Source organism: Protomyctophum parallelum (assembly GCF_964188405.1).
Source record: "Protomyctophum parallelum genome assembly, chromosome: 1".
NCBI lineage: Eukaryota > Metazoa > Chordata > Actinopteri > Myctophiformes > Myctophidae > Protomyctophum > Protomyctophum parallelum.
Genome location: NC_139697.1, coordinates 104,745,621 through 104,766,308, shown reverse-complemented (window position 1 = coordinate 104,766,308; position 20,688 = coordinate 104,745,621). Strand labels below are relative to the sequence as shown.

The window sequence follows — 20,688 nt, the reverse complement described above, 5'->3', positions numbered from 1 at the left end:
CCTAACCTAACAGGGACAAGGTGAAATAAATTACTCTGAGAGCGGGGCGGTAACAAATCCTAACCTAACCGGACACGGGTGAAATTAATGAACAGTGCGGCGTGCCACATCAAACGTCAGCATGCAGGACTCTGTGAACCCAGGTTTGCTTCAGGGGAAATTTCTTTACAAGAAGCTTCCCAATGGAAACCTCGACAAGAACAAGGTGGTTTGCACCCTATGCAAAGCAGAAATGGCTTACTGTAGGAGTTCTTCAAGTCTGAAGTATCACCTAACGCACAAGCATCCCTTTGCGTTGGTTGATGATAGCGAAGCTGCCGGCGGGCCAAGCACTAATATGGCTCCGGGGAAAAGTGTTCGTCAAACTACAATGTTTGAGTGCAACCGTGGCAAGCCCGTCAGCCCAACTCTATCAGCCAAGCTAACTAACCTCCTAGCTCAGTGGATTGCCATCAACTGCCGGCCTATCAGTGTGGTTGAAGATGATGGGCTCGAGCTTCTTCTCCAGGCGGCCACAGGCGACCCATCTTACAAACTACCTGCGAGACGAACTATCACAAGGAGAATCCATGACCAGTACGCCGCAGAGAAAGCTGCGAAAGATGAAAAGTTGGCCGGGGCGGCGTGTGTAGCACTGACTGGGGACCATTGGACATCTGTCAAAAACGACAACTACCTTGGCGTTACTGTACACCTCATCGATGTCAGCTGGGAACTTCACTCGTTCGCCTTAGGTACGTTATGTAATTTAAATTAATTTACCACGGTGAAGTTGGTCTCGGGCTGGATACCCAGCCATCCTGGCTGAATATCCAACCTGAAACCAACCCCACCGCGGCATGTAATATTGCTAATTCAGCCTAACATTTACACAGCTTTAGCTAACGTTATCAGGGATCGATTGATTTATTTTACCACCAGCCAACATTTTACGTTTGCTAGCTAGCCCCAACAACGCCAGCCTGCTAATTGTAAGTCTCCTATTAATAGCAAACTTATTCTGATCTACTTTGTCTCTCCTATAACGTCAGGTGTGATTAAAACGGAGGAGCGCCACTTTGCAGAAGCTTGTGCCAGACAGTTTCTCGACGTCGCTAATCAGTGGGGCATAGCTGAAAAAATCACCACCATTGGAACCGACAGCGCTCCCAACATAGCAGCAGGGAGAATATTACCATTTGAGCACTTGCCCTGCGTTGCGTCGTAGAGGTTGGACTCAAATCATGTACAGTAGGAGAGGGAATAGGAAGCCCCAGTACTGATGAGGTACAGTAGGAGAGGGAATAGGAAGCCCCAGTACTGATGAGGTACAGTAGGAGAGGGAATAGGAAACCCCAGTACCGATGGAGGTACAGTAGGAGAGGGAATAGGAAACCCCAGTACTGATGAGGTACAGTAGGAGAGGGAATAGGAAGCCCCAGGGTTGGGATTGGGACGCCCCACACTGGAGGTGAGTGACTGGTGGAAGAGGTAGAGGTAGAGGTTGGACTCAAGTCATGTCACAAAGCTACTGACTGTAAACAGTTCTTCATCACCTCTAGGTTTACAGTTTAATTAATGTCATATCCCAGAAAAGGGGGTTGTTCTTGCACCCACTGTTCCAAATTGCCTGTATGGTAACGTGTTTATGGTTATTCGTGTTTAACTGAATAAACAATGTATAACACACGTACATCGTATTGAACATTATTATATTTTCATTACCAATTATGATAGGGCTCCTGGTCTAATGGGCCACGTGGCCCGTTCAAGTATTTACTTCTGGTCATTATTTAGGTAGCGCACACATATTTTCAATGCCTTCGGCAGAGTTCAAATGAGCCATTTTAATCTAGATTAATCTAGATTAACTCCAGAATTGCAGTGAGATTAATCTAGATTAAAAAAATTAATCTATGCCCACCACTAATTATTAGACATTTCTTTATTTAATTAGATTGTATTTTATTATCTACCTGGTAGTAGTGAGACTCGGTGTTATATAATTATCTTTATTAATATTATATTAACCCCTTTTAGTGTTTTAAGCATCGTTATACTTTAGCCATTGAAAAATAGCAGATGTACAAGATGTCGATCGGGAAAATGTGGCGAACAATTTTAACCCATTCTGACCTGAGATCAGATTCATACGAGGTTTCCACTGGACACACACTGCTCTGATGAACCCATTCTGACCCGAGATCAGATTCTAAAAAATGTCAGTCGTTCTTCGATTTTTCAAAAATAGCAGACCTACAAGCTCGTATCGCGCCACTCGGTGGCGCGATATGAGCTTGTAGATCTGCTATTTTTAAATAGCTAAAGCATAACGTAATGCTAACACCAAAATGTGTTCCCGTATAGAATGGGTTAAGCATCGTTATACTTTAGCCATTGAAAAATAGCAGATATACAAGATGTCGATCTGCTATTTATTTATTTTTATCGGGAAAATGTGGCGAACAATTTTAACTCAAATCTTTGCTTCATGGGGGGCAATGTTCCCTCTAACGTGCCCAAACTAAAGAGTCGCCGCCTCCACGTCTCATGTATTAGCCTACAGTAATACCTAGCCCGACATTTGTCCACAGACTGTTGTTAGATTACACAGGCGAGTCAGTTAGGCGACAGACGGGTCACACACAGACGGGACCTCCAGTGTGCGTTCGTACGAGCGTCTCTCAGCCACAGGTTTTGTCACGTGACCTTCGTTTACAGCTGAGCAGAGCACAAACAAACACAGATAGCCGTTAGCTTGGATGCACGTACTCGCATGATAATTCACTTAACCCTTGGCCTACAATTAACAGAAAAAACGGAATTAATCTAAAAATCTAAACCTCCCGTTCACGGAAAAAACTGAATGACAATCAATATCAGTTATCGGGGGTTCAACAGAGCAAAAATTAATATTTTTTCGCTAATATCACTAATGTTGGATGTAATTTACCAAAAAACGGCCGAAATCCACGTGATCGTGCGCTATCGTGCACGCAAATTGGGATTGGCAGTCCAAGGGTTAATAAAATAATGACCAGTCAGCCTCCTTAAAAAGACGAGTGACACGACTCACACCGCGGCCGCTAACCCAGCCAAAGGAAGGAGGAAAGTGCTCTCTGTTAAGACTGACGGCTGGCGCAGTCTGTGCAAATAGACGGACAACATGTGCAACTGGGAGATGTTTTTTTCTTTTTCCGATGAGAAAGGAGTTATCTGCAAAACATGTTGCGAGGCGAAAGTTTGAAGTGACTTTTCTGAAGGGAAAAGAAAATGGGACGAGTGGAAAATGGACTACCTCAAGCTCCACCTTCTGCACAAAACGCACCAGAATGCTGCTGGGATTTTACGGAGACGTGAGGGGGTTGGAAATGGAACCGGTGCGTTTGCTGCTGCAGAATGAAGAGGAAAGACGCGACAGGAATGAGCACTTGGAAAAGAACAGATCTGACAGCCAGCAAGTTCATGTGCTCGTTGACAATGTGCTACTGGGCATACAAATGAACGCATCGATGCTGTCTGTTCAACAGATCCATGATCATCTTGCAAAATATGTGAGTATCCCAGAACACTGGCGGAGCAAGAACTATGCCTTTGAGTTTGTGAAGTCAATCGATGCAGTTGTACAGAATGAGAGCATGTGCTGAAATCCGAAATGCCCCGTTTCATACCTTGATTGTAGATGAGAGCACAGACATCACAGTGCACAGACACAGACACAGAGCACAGAGCACAGACATCACAGTGCACAGACACAGACACAGAGCACAGAGCACAGACATCACAGTGCACAGACACAGACACAGAGCACAGAGCACAGACATCACAGTGCACAGACACAGACACAGAGCACAGAGCACAGACATCACAGTGCACAGACACAGACACAGACACAGAGCACAGACATCACAGTGCACAGACACAGACACAGAGCACAGAGCACAGACATCACAGTGCACAGACACAGACACAGACACAGAGCACAGACATCACAGTGCACAGACACAGACACAGAGCACAGAGCACAGACATCACAGTGCACAGACACAGACACAGACACAGAGCACAGACATCACAGTGCACAGACACAGACACAGACACAGAGCACAGACATCACAGTGCACAGACACAGACACAGAGCACAGAGCACAGACATCACAGTGCACAGACACAGAGCACAGAGCACAGACATCACAGTGCACAGACACAGACACAGAGCACAGACATCACAGTGCACAGACACAGAGCACAGACATCACAGTGCACAGACACAGACACAGACACAGAGCACAGACATCACAGTGCACAGACACAGACACAGAGCACAGAGCACAGACATCACAGTGCACAGACACAGAGCACAGAGCACAGAGCACAGACATCACAGTGCACAGACACAGACACAGAGCACAGAGCACAGACATCACAGTGCACAGACACAGACACAGAGCACAGAGCACAGACATCACAGTGCACAGACACAGACACAGAGCACAGACATCACAGTGCACAGACACAGACACAGAGCACAGAGCACAGACATCACAGTGCACAGACACAGAGCACAGAGCACAGACATCACAGTGCACAGACACAGACACAGACACAGAGCACAGACATCACAGTGCACAGACACAGACACAGACACAGAGCACAGACATCACAGTGCACAGACACAGACACAGACACAGAGCACAGAGCACAGACATCACAGTGCACAGACACAGACACAGAGCACAGAGCACAGACATCACAGTGCACAGACACAGACACAGAGCACAGACATCACAGTGCACAGACACAGACACAGAGCACAGAGCACAGACATCACAGTGCACAGACACAGACACAGAGCACAGAGCACAGACATCACAGTGCACAGACACAGACACAGAGCACAGAGCACAGACATCACAGTGCACAGACACAGACACAGAGCACAGAGCACAGACATCACAGTGCACAGACACAGACACAGACACAGAGCACAGACATCACAGTGCACAGACACAGAGCACAGAGCACAGAGCACAGACATCACAGTGCACAGACACAGACACAGAGCACAGAGCACAGACATCACAGTGCACAGACACAGACACAGACACAGAGCACAGACATCACAGTGCACAAAATGATAGTTCTGTATATAAAATACAGGGAGGAAAAGGATGTCAACTACAACACTGAGTTTGGTGGCATCATTCAGTTAACCCATTCTGAACGGGAACCCATTTTGGTGTCAGCATCATGTTATGCTTTAGCCATTTAAAAACAGCAAACCTGCAAGCTCGTAGCGCGCCACCGAGTGGCGCGATACGAGCTTGTAGGTCTGCTATTTTTGAAAAATCGAAGAACGACTGACATTTTTAGAATCTGATCTCAGGTCAGAATGGGTTCATCAGACCAGTGTGTGTCCAGTGGAAACCTCGTATGAATCTGATCTCAGGTCAGAATGGGTTAAACATGCAGAGAATGGTGATGCTGACCTCTGATGGTGCCTCAGTAATGCTAGGAAAGCACAATGGAGTTGCAGCTATATTGAGAGGCCAAATACCACATCTCACAGAACAACACTGTGTGGCCCACAAAGAGGACTTGGGCATTGATGATGCTTTTGAAACATGTGCCTTTGATGCGAGAAGCGGAAACTCTTCTTAGAAGTGTTTACAACATGTTCTCCCGGTCAGCAGTAAAGAAGGGCAGGTTTGAGGAACTAGCAGAGGGTCCTTGATAAAGGATACACTGTCATTCAGGCCTTTGAATGAAGTGCGATGGCTGTCACGCAACCAAGCTGTAAATGCTGTTCTCAGAAACGACACTGTTCTTGAAGAATACTGCAGAAGAGTCAGTGATGAAGGAGATCCAGTGGCAAAATACTGCTACAAAAAGCTGCGTGATCCAAAGTACAAGTTTACACTCACTGCTCTTGGAGATGTATTGAGCGAGCTGGCACAACTCTGCCTTTCTCTCCAAAAATGTAACCTGACAGTGATGGAAGGGCATTGCCTTGCAAGAGCCAAGATCGAGAAGCTGCGTTCGCAGTACCTGGATGATGCACAGGGGCCTCAGTGGAGTGACAGAGCCAAAGAGGTGATAAGGGCCTCAGAGGCGGATGGGGATATTATCCTGTTTATTCACAGCCTGTGTGTTCACCTAGAGATGCTCGTTTTCCAGTGGAGGGTTTAAAAGACTGGTCTGCATTTGACATTGCAGCATTGAGTCCAGCCAACGTCACGTTTGACTACGGAGCATCAGATGTTGCTGTGCTGGCAAAGAAACACCAGGCCATTCTCCACCCAGAGTCTCTGGATGCCATCAAAAGTGAATATGCTGATTTAAAATACATTGTGAGACAGAAACTGAAACAAAATACAATCAGCACATTCTCACATATGGTGGCTGCAACACTTAGATGTGAGGAGCTGAAAAACGTCTCACGGCTTGTGGACATTTGTGGGACATTTCAAGCATCCAGTGCAGAAAGAGGGTTTAGCTTGATGAATCGTATCAAAACAACATCAAGAAATCGTCTTCAAGTGGAACATCTAGACGAGTTGATGCGAATCAAGTCAAGGCTGCAAGCAGACAAAGACGGTGCCACCACCATCAGCCTGGAGAACTGAGAACTGAGAAGGTAACATTCGTTCCTGATCAGATATGTGTGTGTTATACTGTCTGTCACTCATTAGGAATCATCATCTGAATCATTAAGAGCTTGTTTTATTTTAACATTTTGTTTAGTCACGTTTGTATTATTTTTCCAGACCAAGACAGTTTCAAGACTACAGTATTATGTGTGTTTTGCAAAAAATCTTATGTTAGAAGATTAATTACTAATTACCCTATTCTATTCTACTCTGTTTCCCAGAAGCGGACCAGAACCAGACCAGTGAAGTGGCTTCTGCTGACTTTGGATAACTTTTTAACTTCTCCCTGGAACAACATATTTTCAGATGGGGGGGGGGGGGGGGGGGGTTGGCGGCCAATTACATAATATTTATATATATTTATATTTCAGAAAAATGTCAGGATTTAGAAAATATTATAATGATATTCACCTGGTAATGAGACTGTTATATCATTATATTTATAAATATTAATATTATAATGATATTCACCTGGTAATGAGACTGTTATATAATTACATTTATAAATATTAATATTATAATGATATTCACCTGGTAATGAGACTCTGTTATATAATTATATTTATAAATATTAATATTATAATGATATTCACCTGGTAATGAGACTCTGTTATATAATTACATTTATAAATATTAATATTATAATGATATTCACCTGGTAATGAGACTGTTATATAATTATATTTATAAATATTAATATTATAATGATATTCACCTGGTAATGAGACTCTGTTATATAATTATATTTATAAATATTAATATTATAATGATATTCACCTGGTAATGAGACTCTGTTATATAATTATATTTATAAATATTAATATTATAATGATATTCACCTGGTAATGAGACTCTGTTATATAATTATATTTATAAATATTAATATTATAATGATATTCACCTGGTAATGAGACTCTGTTATATAATTATATTTATAAATATTAATATTATAATGATATTCACCTGGTAATGAGACTCTGTTATATAATTATATTTATAAATATTAATATTATAATGATATTCACCTGGTAATGAGACTGTTATATAATTACATTTATAAATATTAATATTATAATGATATTCACCTGGTAATGAGACTCTGTTATATAATTATATTTATAAATATTAATATTATAATGATATTCACCTGGTAATGAGACTCTGTTATATAATTATATTTATAAATATTAATATTATAATGATATTCACCTGGTAATGAGACTCTGTTATATAATTACATTTATAAATATTAATATTATAATGATATTCACCTGGTAATGAGACTCTGTTATATAATTACATTTATAAATATTAATATTATAATGATATTCACCTGGTAATGAGACTCTGTTATATAATTACATTTATAAATATTAATATTATAATGATATTCACCTGGTAATGAGACTCTGTTATATAATTACATTTATAAATATTAATATTATAATGATATTCACCTGGTAATGAGACTCTGTTATATAATTACATTTATAAATATTAATATTATAATGATATTCACCTGGTAATGAGACTCTGTTATATAATTATATTTATAAATATTAATATTATAATGATATTCACCTGGTAATGAGACTCTGTTATATAATTACATTTATAAATATTAATATTATAATGATATTCACCTGGTAATGAGACTCTGTTATATAATTATATTTATAAATATTAATATTATAATGATATTCACCTGGTAATGAGACTCTGTTATATAATTACATTTATAAATATTAATATTATAATGATATTCACCTGGTAATGAGACTCTGTTATATAATTACATTTATAAATATTAATATTATAATGATATTCACCTGGTAATGAGACTCTGTTATATAATTACATTTATAAATATTAATATTATAATGATATTCACCTGGTAATGAGACTCTGTTATATAATTACATTTATAAATATTAATATTATAATGATATTCACCTGGTAATGAGACTCTGTTATATAATTATATTTATAAATATTAATATTATAATGATATTCACCTGGTAATGAGACTCTGTTATATAATTACATTTATAAATATTAATATTATAATGATATTCACCTGGTAATGAGACTCTGCCACCACAGGAGAGCTGAATGTCATGTTGCACACGTGACACACCTTGTATTTATCCGTCTCTGCTTGGATCCCACTGCCTGTAATGTCCTACACACGCACACGCACACACACACACACACACACACACACACGCGCACACACACACACACACACACACACACACACACACACACACAGTATTGATGATTGTGCATCACGATACAAAATGTTTACGACATCGTTACATGGCTTAGTTTTAACGCTTGATTCCGTTTGGTCAATGGAAGAATTCAGCGGTCTGTTATTACTTTTTTTTTGTTTTAACTTTTAACCCATTCTGACCCGAGATCAGATTCTATAAATGTCTTCTATACATCCTGACAGTTTTCCATTCTGACCGGAGATCAGATTCTATAAATGTCTTCTATACATCCTGACAGTTTTCCATTCTGACCTGAGATCAGATTCTATAAATGTCTTCTATACATCCTGACATTTTTCTGAAAAAGCTATGTTTCTATGTCAGTCGCTCTTCGATTTAAAAAAAATAGCAGATCTACAAACTCGTAGCGCACCACTCGGTGGCGCGCTACGAGCTTGTAGATCTGATATATCCCAAATATAATATAATAAATATCTTATATATATATATATATATATATATATATTAGGGCTGTCAAAGTTAACGCACTATTAACTAGTTAACTCACAATCCTTTTAACGGCACTATTTTATTTAACGCGCGATTAACTCACTGTGAAGTTTGACAGAATGGTTGAGAGACACATGGCAATTTTACACTGAAGAGTTGAATAATTGTTAAACAGCTGCATTACTTAAGTTAATTTAAGTCTACACAATTAGAAAACTTAGAAAACATGTTATTTTGATCAACATGGCCTGTTATCTCTCGTAATGGTACCATTGGCCAACATCAATACAGTTCTTTAGTTTGGGTCTGGAAGGCTAAATGTCATCAAATGGTGGTCCGTGGCTCAAATGCAGAATAAATAATGGACCTTGATATGAAAAATCGGATAAAAAATATGCGATTAATTTGCGATTAATCAGTTAACTATGGACAATCATGCGATTAATCAGATTAAATATTTTAATCGATTGACAGCACTAATATATATATATATATAAATATAAAGATATTCTTTTCTGCTTTTTTCTGCCTTTATTGATAGTTTGAAAGTAGACCGACAGGAAATGGGGAGAGAGATGGGGATGGCCTGGACCACATGACGCCATGAAACGTCCGTCCACATGCGTGTATATTTGGACCTATAGCACACGCGTGTATATACAGGTCACATGGGAGAGAGAAAGAACTAGAATGATTACTTACATCATCTGAAGGTTTTAGTTTCTTCAACGTGGGTTCCTTCTCCTTTTCGTTCTGGATGCAGAGGTAACGGCGCACTTTGTTGGCGTGCTTCTTACTCTGAAACACACAATAACACACACCCTGTTGGCATGTTTCTATCTCTGAAACATGTAATAACACACACCCTGTTGGCATGTTTCTACCTCTGAAACATGTAATAATAACACACCCTGTTGGCATGTTTCTACCTCTGAAACATGTAATAACACACACCCTGTTGGCATGTTTCTACCTCTGAAACATGTAATAACACACACCCTGTTGGCATGTTTCTACCTCTGAAACATGTAATAACACACACCCTGTTGGCATGTTTCTACCTCTGAAACATGTAATAACACACCCTGTTGGCATGTTTCTACCTCTGAAACATGTAATAACACACCCTGTTGGCATGTTTCTACCTCTGAAACATGTAATAACACACACCCTGTTGGCATGTTTCTACCTCTGAAACATGTAATAACACACCCTGTTGGCATGTTTCTACCTCTGAAACATGTAATAACACACACCCTGTTGGCATGTTTCTACCTCTGAAACATGTAATAACACACACCCTGTTGGCATGTTTCTACCTCTGAAACATGTAATAACACACCCTGTTGGCATGTTTCTATCTCTGAAACATGTAATAACACACACCCTGTTGGCATGTTTCTACCTCTGAAACATGTAATAACACACACCCTGTTGGCATGTTTCTACCTCTGAAACATGTAATAACACACACCCTGTTGGCATGTTTCTACCTCTGAAACATGTAATAACACACCCTGTTGGCATGTTTCTACCTCTGAAACATGTAATAACACACACCCTGTTGGCATGTTTCTACCTCTGAAACATGTAATAACACACACCCTGTTGGCATGTTTCTATCTCTGAAACATGTAATAATAACACACACCCTGTTGGCATGTTTCTATCTCTGAAACATGTAATAACACACACCCTGTTGGCATGTTTCTACCTCTGAAACATGTAATAACACACACCCTGTTGGCATGTTTCTACCTCTGAAACATGTAATAACACACACCCTGTTGGCATGTTTCTACCTCTGAAACATGTAATAACACACACCCTGTTGGCATGTTTCTACCTCTGAAACATGTAATAACACACACCCTGTTGGCATGTTTCTACCTCTGAAACATGTAATAACACACACCCTGTTGGCATGTTTCTACCTCTGAAACATGTAATAACACACACCCTGTTGGCATGTTTCTACCTCTGAAACATGTAATAACACACACCCTGTTGGCATGTTTCTACCTCTGAAACATGTAATAACACACACCCTGTTGGCATGTTTCTATCTCTGAAACATGTAATAATAACACACACCCTGTTGGCATGTTTCTACCTCTGAAACATGTAATAACACACACCCTGTTGGCATGTTTCTACCTCTGAAACATGTAATAACACACACCCTGTTGGCATGTTTCTACCTCTGAAACATGTAATAACACACCCTGTTGGCATGTTTCTACCTCTGAAACATGTAATAACACACACCCTGTTGGCATGTTTCTACCTCTGAAACATGTAATAACACACACCCTGTTGGCATGTTTCTACCTCTGAAACATGTAATAGCACACACCCTGTTGGCATGTTTCTACCTCTGAAACATGTAATAACACACACCCTGTTGGCATGTTTCTACCTCTGAAACATGTAATAACACACACCCTGTTGGCATGTTTCTATCTCTGAAACATGAAATAACACACACCCTGTTGGCATGTTTCTACCTCTGAAACATGTAATAACACACACCCTGTTGGCATGTTTCTACCTCTGAAACATGTAATAACACACACCCTGTTGGCATGTTTCTACCTCTGAAACATGTAATAACACACACCCTGTTGGCATGTTTCTATCTCTGAAACATGTAATAACACACCCTGTTGGCATGTTTCTACCTCTGAAACATGTAATAACACACACCCTGTTGGCATGTTTCTACCTCTGAAACATGTAATAACACACCCTGTTGGCATGTTTCTACCTCTGAAACATGTAATAACACACCCTGTTGGCATGTTTCTACCTCTGAAACATGTAATAACACACACCCTGTTGGCATGTTTCTATCTCTGAAACATGTAATAACACACACCCTGTTGGCATGTTTCTACCTCTGAAACATGTAATAACACACACCCTGTTGGCATGTTTCTACCTCTGAAACATGTAATAACACACCCTGTTGGCATGTTTCTACCTCTGAAACATGTAATAACACACACCCTGTTGGCATGTTTCTACCTCTGAAACATGTAATAACACACCCTGTTGGCATGTTTCTACCTCTGAAACATGTAATAACACACACCCTGTTGGCATGTTTCTACCTCTGAAACATGTAATAACACACACCCTGTTGGCATGTTTCTACCTCTGAAACATGTAATAACACACACCCTGTTGGCATGTTTCTACCTCTGAAACATGTAATAACATACACCCTGTTGGCATGTTTCTACCTCTGAAACATGTAATAACACACCCTGTTGGCATGTTTCTACCTCTGAAACATGTAATAACACACACCCTGTTGGCATGTTTCTACCTCTGAAACATGTAATAACACACACCCTGTTGGCATGTTTCTACCTCTGAAACATGTAATAACACACACCCTGTTGGCATGTTTCTATGTCTGAAACATGTAATAACACACACCCTGTTGGCATGTTTCTACCTCTGAAACATGTAATAACACACACCCTGTTGGCATGTTTCTACCTCTGAAACATGTAATAACACACACCCTGTTGGCATGTTTCTACCTCTGAAACATGTAATAACACACACCCTGTTGGCATGTTTCTACCTCTGAAACATGTAATAACACACACCCTGTTGGCATGTTTCTACCTCTGAAACATGTAATAACACACACCCTGTTGGCATGTTTCTATCTCTGAAACATGTAATAACACACACCCTGTTGGCATGTTTCTACCTCTGAAACATGTAATAACACACACCCTGTTGGCATGTTTCTACCTCTGAAACATGTAATAACACACACCCTGTTGGCATGTTTCTATCTCTGAAACATGTAATAACACACCCTGTTGGCATGTTTCTACCTCTGAAACATGTAATAATAACACACCCTGTTGGCATGTTTCTACCTCTGAAACATGTAATAACATACACCCTGTTGGCATGTTTCTACCTCTGAAACATGTAATAACACACACCCTGTTGGCATGTTTCTACCTCTGAAACATGTAATAACACACCCTGTTGGCATGTTTCTACCTCTGAAACATGTAATAACACACCCTGTTGGCATGTTTCTACCTCTGAAACATGTAATAACACACACCCTGTTGGCATGTTTCTATCTCTGAAACATGTAATAACACACCCTGTTGGCATGTTTCTACCTCTGAAACATGTAATAACACACACCCTGTTGGCATGTTTCTACCTCTGAAACATGTAATAACACACACCCTGTTGGCATGTTTCTATCTCTGAAACATGTAATAACACACACCCTGTTGGCATGTTTCTATCTCTGAAACATGTAATAACACACCCTGTTGGCATGTTTCTATGTCTGAAACATGTAATAACACACACCCTGTTGGCATGTTTCTACCTCTGAAACATGTAATAATAACACACACCCTGTTGGCATGTTTCTACCTCTGAAACATGTAATAACACACACCCTGTTGGCATGTTTCTACCTCTGAAACATGTAATAACACACACCCTGTTGGCATGTTTCTACCTCTGAAACATGTAATAATAACACACACCCTGTTGGCATGTTTCTACCTCTGAAACATGTAATAACACACACCCTGTTGGCATGTTTCTACCTCTGAAACATGTAATAACACACACCCTGTTGGCATGTTTCTACCTCTGAAACATGTAATAACACACACCCTGTTGGCATGTTTCTACCTCTGAAACATGTAATAATAACACACACCCTGTTGGCATGTTTCTATCTCTGAAACATGTAATAACACACACCCTGTTGGCATGTTTCTACCTCTGAAACATGTAATAACACACACCCTGTTGGCATGTTTCTACCTCTGAAACATGTAATAATAACACACACCCTGTTGGCATGTTTCTACCTCTGAAACATGTAATAACACACACCCTGTTGGCATGTTTCTATCTCTGAAACATGTAATAACACACACCCTGTTGGCATGTTTCTACCTCTGAAACATGTAATAACACACACCCTGTTGGCATGTTTCTACCTCTGAAACATGTAATAACACACACCCTGTTGGCATGTTTCTACCTCTGAAACATGTAATAACACACACCCTGTTGGCATGTTTCTACCTCTGAAACATGTAATAACACACACCCTGTTGGCATGTTTCTACCTCTGAAACATGTAATAACACACACCCTGTTGGCATGTTTCTACCTCTGAAACATGTAATAACACACACCCTGTTGGCATGTTTCTACCTCTGAAACATGTAATAACACACACCCTGTTGGCATGTTTCTACCTCTGAAACATGTAATAACACACACCCTGTTGGCATGTTTCTACCTCTGAAACATGTAATAACACACACCCTGTTGGCATGTTTCTACCTCTGAAACATGTAATAACACACACCCTGTTGGCATGTTTCTACCTCTGAGACATGTAATAACACACACCCTGTTGGCATGTTTCTACCTCTGAAACATGTAATAACACACACCCTGTTGGCATGTTTCTACCTCTGAAACATGTAATAACACACACCCTGTTGGCATGTTTCTACCTCTGAAACATGTAATAACACACAGCCTGTTGGCATGTTTCTACCTCTGAAACATGTAATAACACACACCCTGTTGGCATGTTTCTACCTCTGAAACATGTAATAATACACACCCTGTTGGCATGTTTCTACCTCTGAAACATGTAATAACATACACCCTGTTGGCATGTTTCTACCTCTGAAACATGTAATAACACACACCCTGTTGGCATGTTTCTACCTCTGAAACATGTAATAACACACACCCTGTTGGCATGTTTCTACCTCTGAAACATGTAATAACACACACCCTGCTGTGTAAGTCTCTGAAGTGTAAGTGTAGTGCAATTCTTAAGACAAAGACAGAGTTTGCAAACTAAAGTAGCATAAACACAGCTTTTCCTTTCAGCCATGTGGAGTCTCAGTAAACACAGCCATCTCCATGTGGAGTCTAAACACAGCCATCTCCATGTGGAGTCTAAACACAGCCATCTCCATGTAGAGTCTAAACACAGCCATCTCCATGTGGAGTCTAAACACAGCCATCTCCATGTGGAGTCTAAACACAGCCATCTCCATGTGGAGTCTAAACACAGCCATCTCCATGTGGAGTCTAAACACAGCCATCTCCATGTAGAGTCTAAACACAGCCATCTCCATGTGGAGTCTAAACACAGCCATCTCCATGTGGAGTCTAAACACAGCCATCTCCATGTAGAGTCTAAACACAGCCATCTCCATGTGGAGTCTAAACACAGCCATCTCCATGTGGAGTCTAAACACAGCCATCTCCATGTGGAGTCTAAACACAGCCATCTCCATGTAGAGTCTAAACACAGCCATCTCCATGTGGAGTCTAAACACAGCCATCTCCATGTAGAGTCTAAACACAGCCATCTCCATGTAGAGTCTAAACACAGCCATCTCCATGTGGAGTCTCAGTAAACACAGCCATCTCCATGTAGAGTCTAAACACAGCCATCTCCATGTGGAGTCTAAACACAGCCATCTCCATGTGGAGTCTAAACACAGCCATCTCCATGTGGAGTCTAAACACAGCCATCTCCATGTGGAGTCTAAACACAGCCATCTCCATGTAGAGTCTAAACACAGCCATCTCCATGTAGAGTCTAAACACAGCCATCTCCATGTGGAGTCTAAACACAGCCATCTCCATGTGGAGTCTCAGTAAACACAGCCATCTCCATGTGGAGTCTAAACACAGCCATCTCCATGTGGAGTCTAAACACAGCCATCTCCATGTAGAGTCTAAACACAGCCATCTCCATGTGGAGTCTAAACACAGCCATCTCCATGTGGAGTCTAAACACAGCCATCTCCATGTAGAGTCTAAACACAGCCATCTCCATGTGAAGTCTAAACACAGCCATCTCCATGTAGAGTCTAAACACAGCCATCTCCATGTGGAGTCTAAACACAGCCATCTCCATGTGGAGTCTAAACACAGCCATCTCCATGTGGAGTCTCAGTAAACACAGCCATCTCCATGTAGAGTCTAAACACAGCCATCTCCATGTAGAGTCTAAACACAGCCATCTCCTTGTGGAGTCTAAACACAACCATCTCCATGTGGAGTCTAAACACAGCCATCTCCATGTGGAGTCTAAACACAGCCATCTCCATGTGGAGTCTAAACACAGCCATCTCCATGTGGAGTCTAAACACAGCCATCTCCATGTGGAGTCTAAACACAGCCATCTCCATGTGGAGTCTAAACACAGCCATCTCCATGTGGAGTCTAAACACAGCCATCTCCATGTGGAGTCTAAACACAGCTATCTCCATGTGGAGTCTAAACACAGCCATCTCCATGTGGAGTCTAAACACAGCCATCTCCATGTAGAGTCTCAGTAAACACAGCCATCTCCATGTGGAGTCTAAACACAGCCATCTCCATGTGGAGTCTAAACACAGCCATCTTCATGTAGAGTCTAAACACAGCCATCTCCATGTGGAGTCTAAACACAGCCATCTCCATGTAGAGTCTAAACACAGCCATCTCCATGTGGAGTCTAAACACAGCCATCTCCATGTGGAGTCTAAACACAGCCATCTCCATGTGGAGTCTAAACACAGCCATCTCCATGTGGAGTCTAAACACAGCCATCTCCATGTGGAGTCTAAACACAGCCATCTCCATGTGGAGTCTAAACACAGCCATCTCCATGTGGAGTCTAAACACAGCCATCTCCATGTGGAGTCTAAACACAGCCATCTCCATGTAGAGTCTCAGTAAACACAGCCATCTCCATGTAGAGTCTAAACACAGCCATCTCCATGTGGAGTCTAAACACAGCCATCTCCATGTGGAGTCTAAACACAGCCATCTCCATGTGGAGTCTAAACACAGCCATCTCCATGTAGAGTCTAAACACAGCCATCTCCATGTGGAGTCTAAACACAGCCATCTCCATGTGGAGTCTAAACACAGCCATCTCCATGTGGAGTCTAAACACAGCCATCTCCATGTAGAGTCTAAACACAGCCATCTCCATGTGGAGTCTAAACACAGCCATCTCCATGTGGAGTCTAAACACAGCCATCTCCATGTGGAGTCTAAACACAGCCATCTCCATGTAGAGTCTAAACACAGCCATCTCCATGTGGAGTCTAAACACAGCCATCTCCATGTGGAGTCTAAACACAGCCATCTCCATGTAGAGTCTAAACACAGCCATCTCCATGTGGAGTCTAAACACAGCCATCTCCATGTAGAGTCTAAACACAGCCATCTCCATGTAGAGTCTAAACACAGCCATCTCCATGTAGAGTCTCAGTAAACACAGCCATCTCCATGTGGAGTCTAAACACAGCCATCTCCATGTGGAGTCTAAACACAGCCATCTCCATGTAGAGTCTAAACATAGCCATCTCCATGTAGAGTCTAAACACAGCCATCTCCATGTGGAGTCTAAACACAGCCATCTCCATGTGGAGTCTAAACACAGCCATCTCCATGTGGAGTCTAAACACAGCCATCTCCATGTGGAGTCTCAGTAAACACAGCCATCTCCATGTAGAGTCTAAACACAGCCATCTCCATGTGGAGTCTAAACACAGCCATCTCCATGTGGAGTCTAAACACAGCCATCTCCATGTGGAGTCTAAACACAGCCATCTCCATGTGGAGTCTAAACACAGCCATCTCCATGTAGAGTCTAAACACAGCCATCTCCATGTGGAGTCTAAACACAGCCATCTCCATGTAGAGTCTAAACACAGCCATCTCCATGTGGAGTCTAAACACAGCCATCTCCATGTGGAGTCTAAACACAGCCATCTCCATGTGGAGTCTAAACACAGCCATCTCCATGTAGAGTCTAAACACAGCCATCTCCATGTGGAGTCTAAACACAGCCATCTCCATGTGGAGTCTAAACACAGCCATCTCCATGTGGAGTCTAAACACAGCCATCTCCATGTGGAGTCTAAACACAGCCATCTCCATGTGGAGTCTAAACACAGCCATCTCCATGTGGAGTCTAAACACAGCCATCTCCATGTGGAGTCTAAACACAGCCATCTCCATGTGGAGTCTAAACACAGCCATCTCCATGTGGAGTCTAAACACAGCCATCTCCATGTGGAGTCTAAACACAGCCATCTCCATGTGGAGTCTCAGTAAACACAGCCATCTCCATGTGGAGTCTAAACACAGCCATCTCCATGTGGAGTCTAAACACAGCCATCTCCATGTGGAGTCTAAACACAGCCATCTCCATGTGGAGTCTAAACACAGCCATCTCCATGTGGAGTCTAAACACAGCCATCTCCATGTGGAGTCTAAACACAGCCATCTCCATGTGGAGTCTAAACACAGCCATATCCATGTGGAGTCTAAACACAGCCATATCCATGTGGAGTCTAAACACAGCCATCTCCATGTAGAGTCTAAACACAGCCATCTCCATGTAGAGTCTAAACACAGCCATCTCCATGTAGAGTCTAAACACAGCCATCTCCATGTAGAGTCTGAGTAAACACAGCCATCTCCATGTGGAGTCTAAACACAGCCATCTCCATGTGGAGTCTAAACACAGCCATCTCCATGTAGTCTAAACACAGCCATCTCCATGTGGAGTCTAAACACAGCCATCTCCATGTAGAGTCTAAACACAGCCATCTCCATGTGGAGTCTAAACACAGCCATCTCCATGTGGAGTCTAAACACAGCCATCTCCATGTGGAGTCTCAGTAAACACAGCCATCTCCATGTAGAGTCTAAACACAGCCATCTCCATGTGGAGTCTAAACACAGCCATCTTCATGTGGAGTCTAAACACAGCCAACTCCATGTGGAGTCTAAACACAGCCATCTCCATGTGGAGTCTAAACACAGCCAACTCCATGTAGAGTCTAAACACAGCCATCTCCATGTGGAGTCTAAACACAGCCATCTCCATGTGGAGTCTAAACACAGCCATCTCCATGTAGAGTCTAAACACAGCCATCTCCATGTGGAGTCTCAGTAAACACAGCCATCTCCATGTAGAGTCTAAACATAGCCATCTCCATGTAGAGTCTAAACACAGCCATCTCCATGTGGAGTCTAAACACAGCCATCTCCATGTAGAGTCTAAACACAGCCATCTCCATGTGGAGTCTCAGTAAACACAGCCATCTCCATGTGGAGTCTAAACACAGCCATCTCCATGTGGAGTCTAAACACAGCCATCTCCATGTAGAGTCTAAACACAGCCATCTCCATGTGGAGTCTAAACACAGCCATCTCCATGTGGAGTCTAAACACAGCCATCTCCATGTGGAGTCTAAACACAGCCATCTCCATGTAGAGTCTAAACACAGCCATCTCCATGTGAGTCTAAACACAGCCATCTCCATGTGGAGTCTAAACACAGCCATCTCCATGTGGAGTCTCAGTAAACACAGCCATCTCCATGTAGAGTCTAAACACAGCCATCTCCATGTGGAGTCTAAACACAGCCATCTCCATGTGGAGTCTAAACACAGCCATCTCCATGTGGAGTCTAAACACAGCCATCTCCATGTAGAGTCTAAACACAGCCATCTCCATGTGGAGTCTAAACACAGCCATCTCCATGTAGAGTCTAAACACAGCCATCTCCATGTGGAGTCTAAACACAGCCATCTCCATGTGGAGTCTAAACACAGCCATCTCCATGTGGAGTCTAAACACAGCCATCTCCATGTAGAGTCTAAACACAGCCATCTCCATGTGGAGTCTAAACACAGCCATCTCCATGTGGAGTCTAAACACAGCCATCTCCATGTGGAGTCTAAACACAGCCATCTCCATGTGGAGTCTAAACACAGCCATCTCCATGTGGAGTCTAAACACAGCCATCTCCATGTGGAGTCTAAACACAGCCATCTCCATGTGGAGTCTAAACACAGCCATCTCCATGTGGAGTCTAAACACAGCCATCTCCATGTGGAGTCTAAACACAGCCATCTCCATGTGGAGTCTAAACACAGCCATCTCCATGTGGAGTCTCAGTAAACACAGCCATCTCCATGTGGAGTCTAAACACAGCCATCTCCATGTGGAGTCTAAACACAGCCATCTCCATGTGGAGTCTAAACACAGCCATCTCCATGTGGAGTCTAAACACAGCCATCTCCATGTGGAGTCTAAACACAGCCATCTCCATGTGGAGTCTAAACACAGCCATCTCCATGTGGAGTCTAAACACAGCCATATCCATGTGGAGTCTAAACACAGCCATCTCCATGTAGAGTCTAAACACAGCCATCTCCATGTGGAGTCTAAACACAGCCATCTCCATGTAGAGTCTAAACACAGCCATCTCCATGTAG

At 41.9% G+C, this 20,688-nt stretch overlaps 1 protein-coding gene across 1 annotated transcript in view; it reads right to left on the bottom strand.

Moving 5' to 3' along the window:
* Window positions 1-20,688, bottom strand: part of znf346 (zinc finger protein 346) — a gene marked incomplete at its 3' end in the record, with an annotated part of 45,684 nt that overhangs the window by 11,290 nt on the left and 13,706 nt on the right. The window contains exons 3-4 of the mRNA XM_083761702.1: window positions 10,058-10,153; window positions 8,707-8,811 (exon numbers count right to left, since the gene is read on the bottom strand). Of these exons, the coding sequence (XP_083617828.1) occupies window positions 8,707-8,811; window positions 10,058-10,153 (201 nt within the window). The remainder of the gene's footprint in view (window positions 1-8,706; window positions 8,812-10,057; window positions 10,154-20,688) is intronic.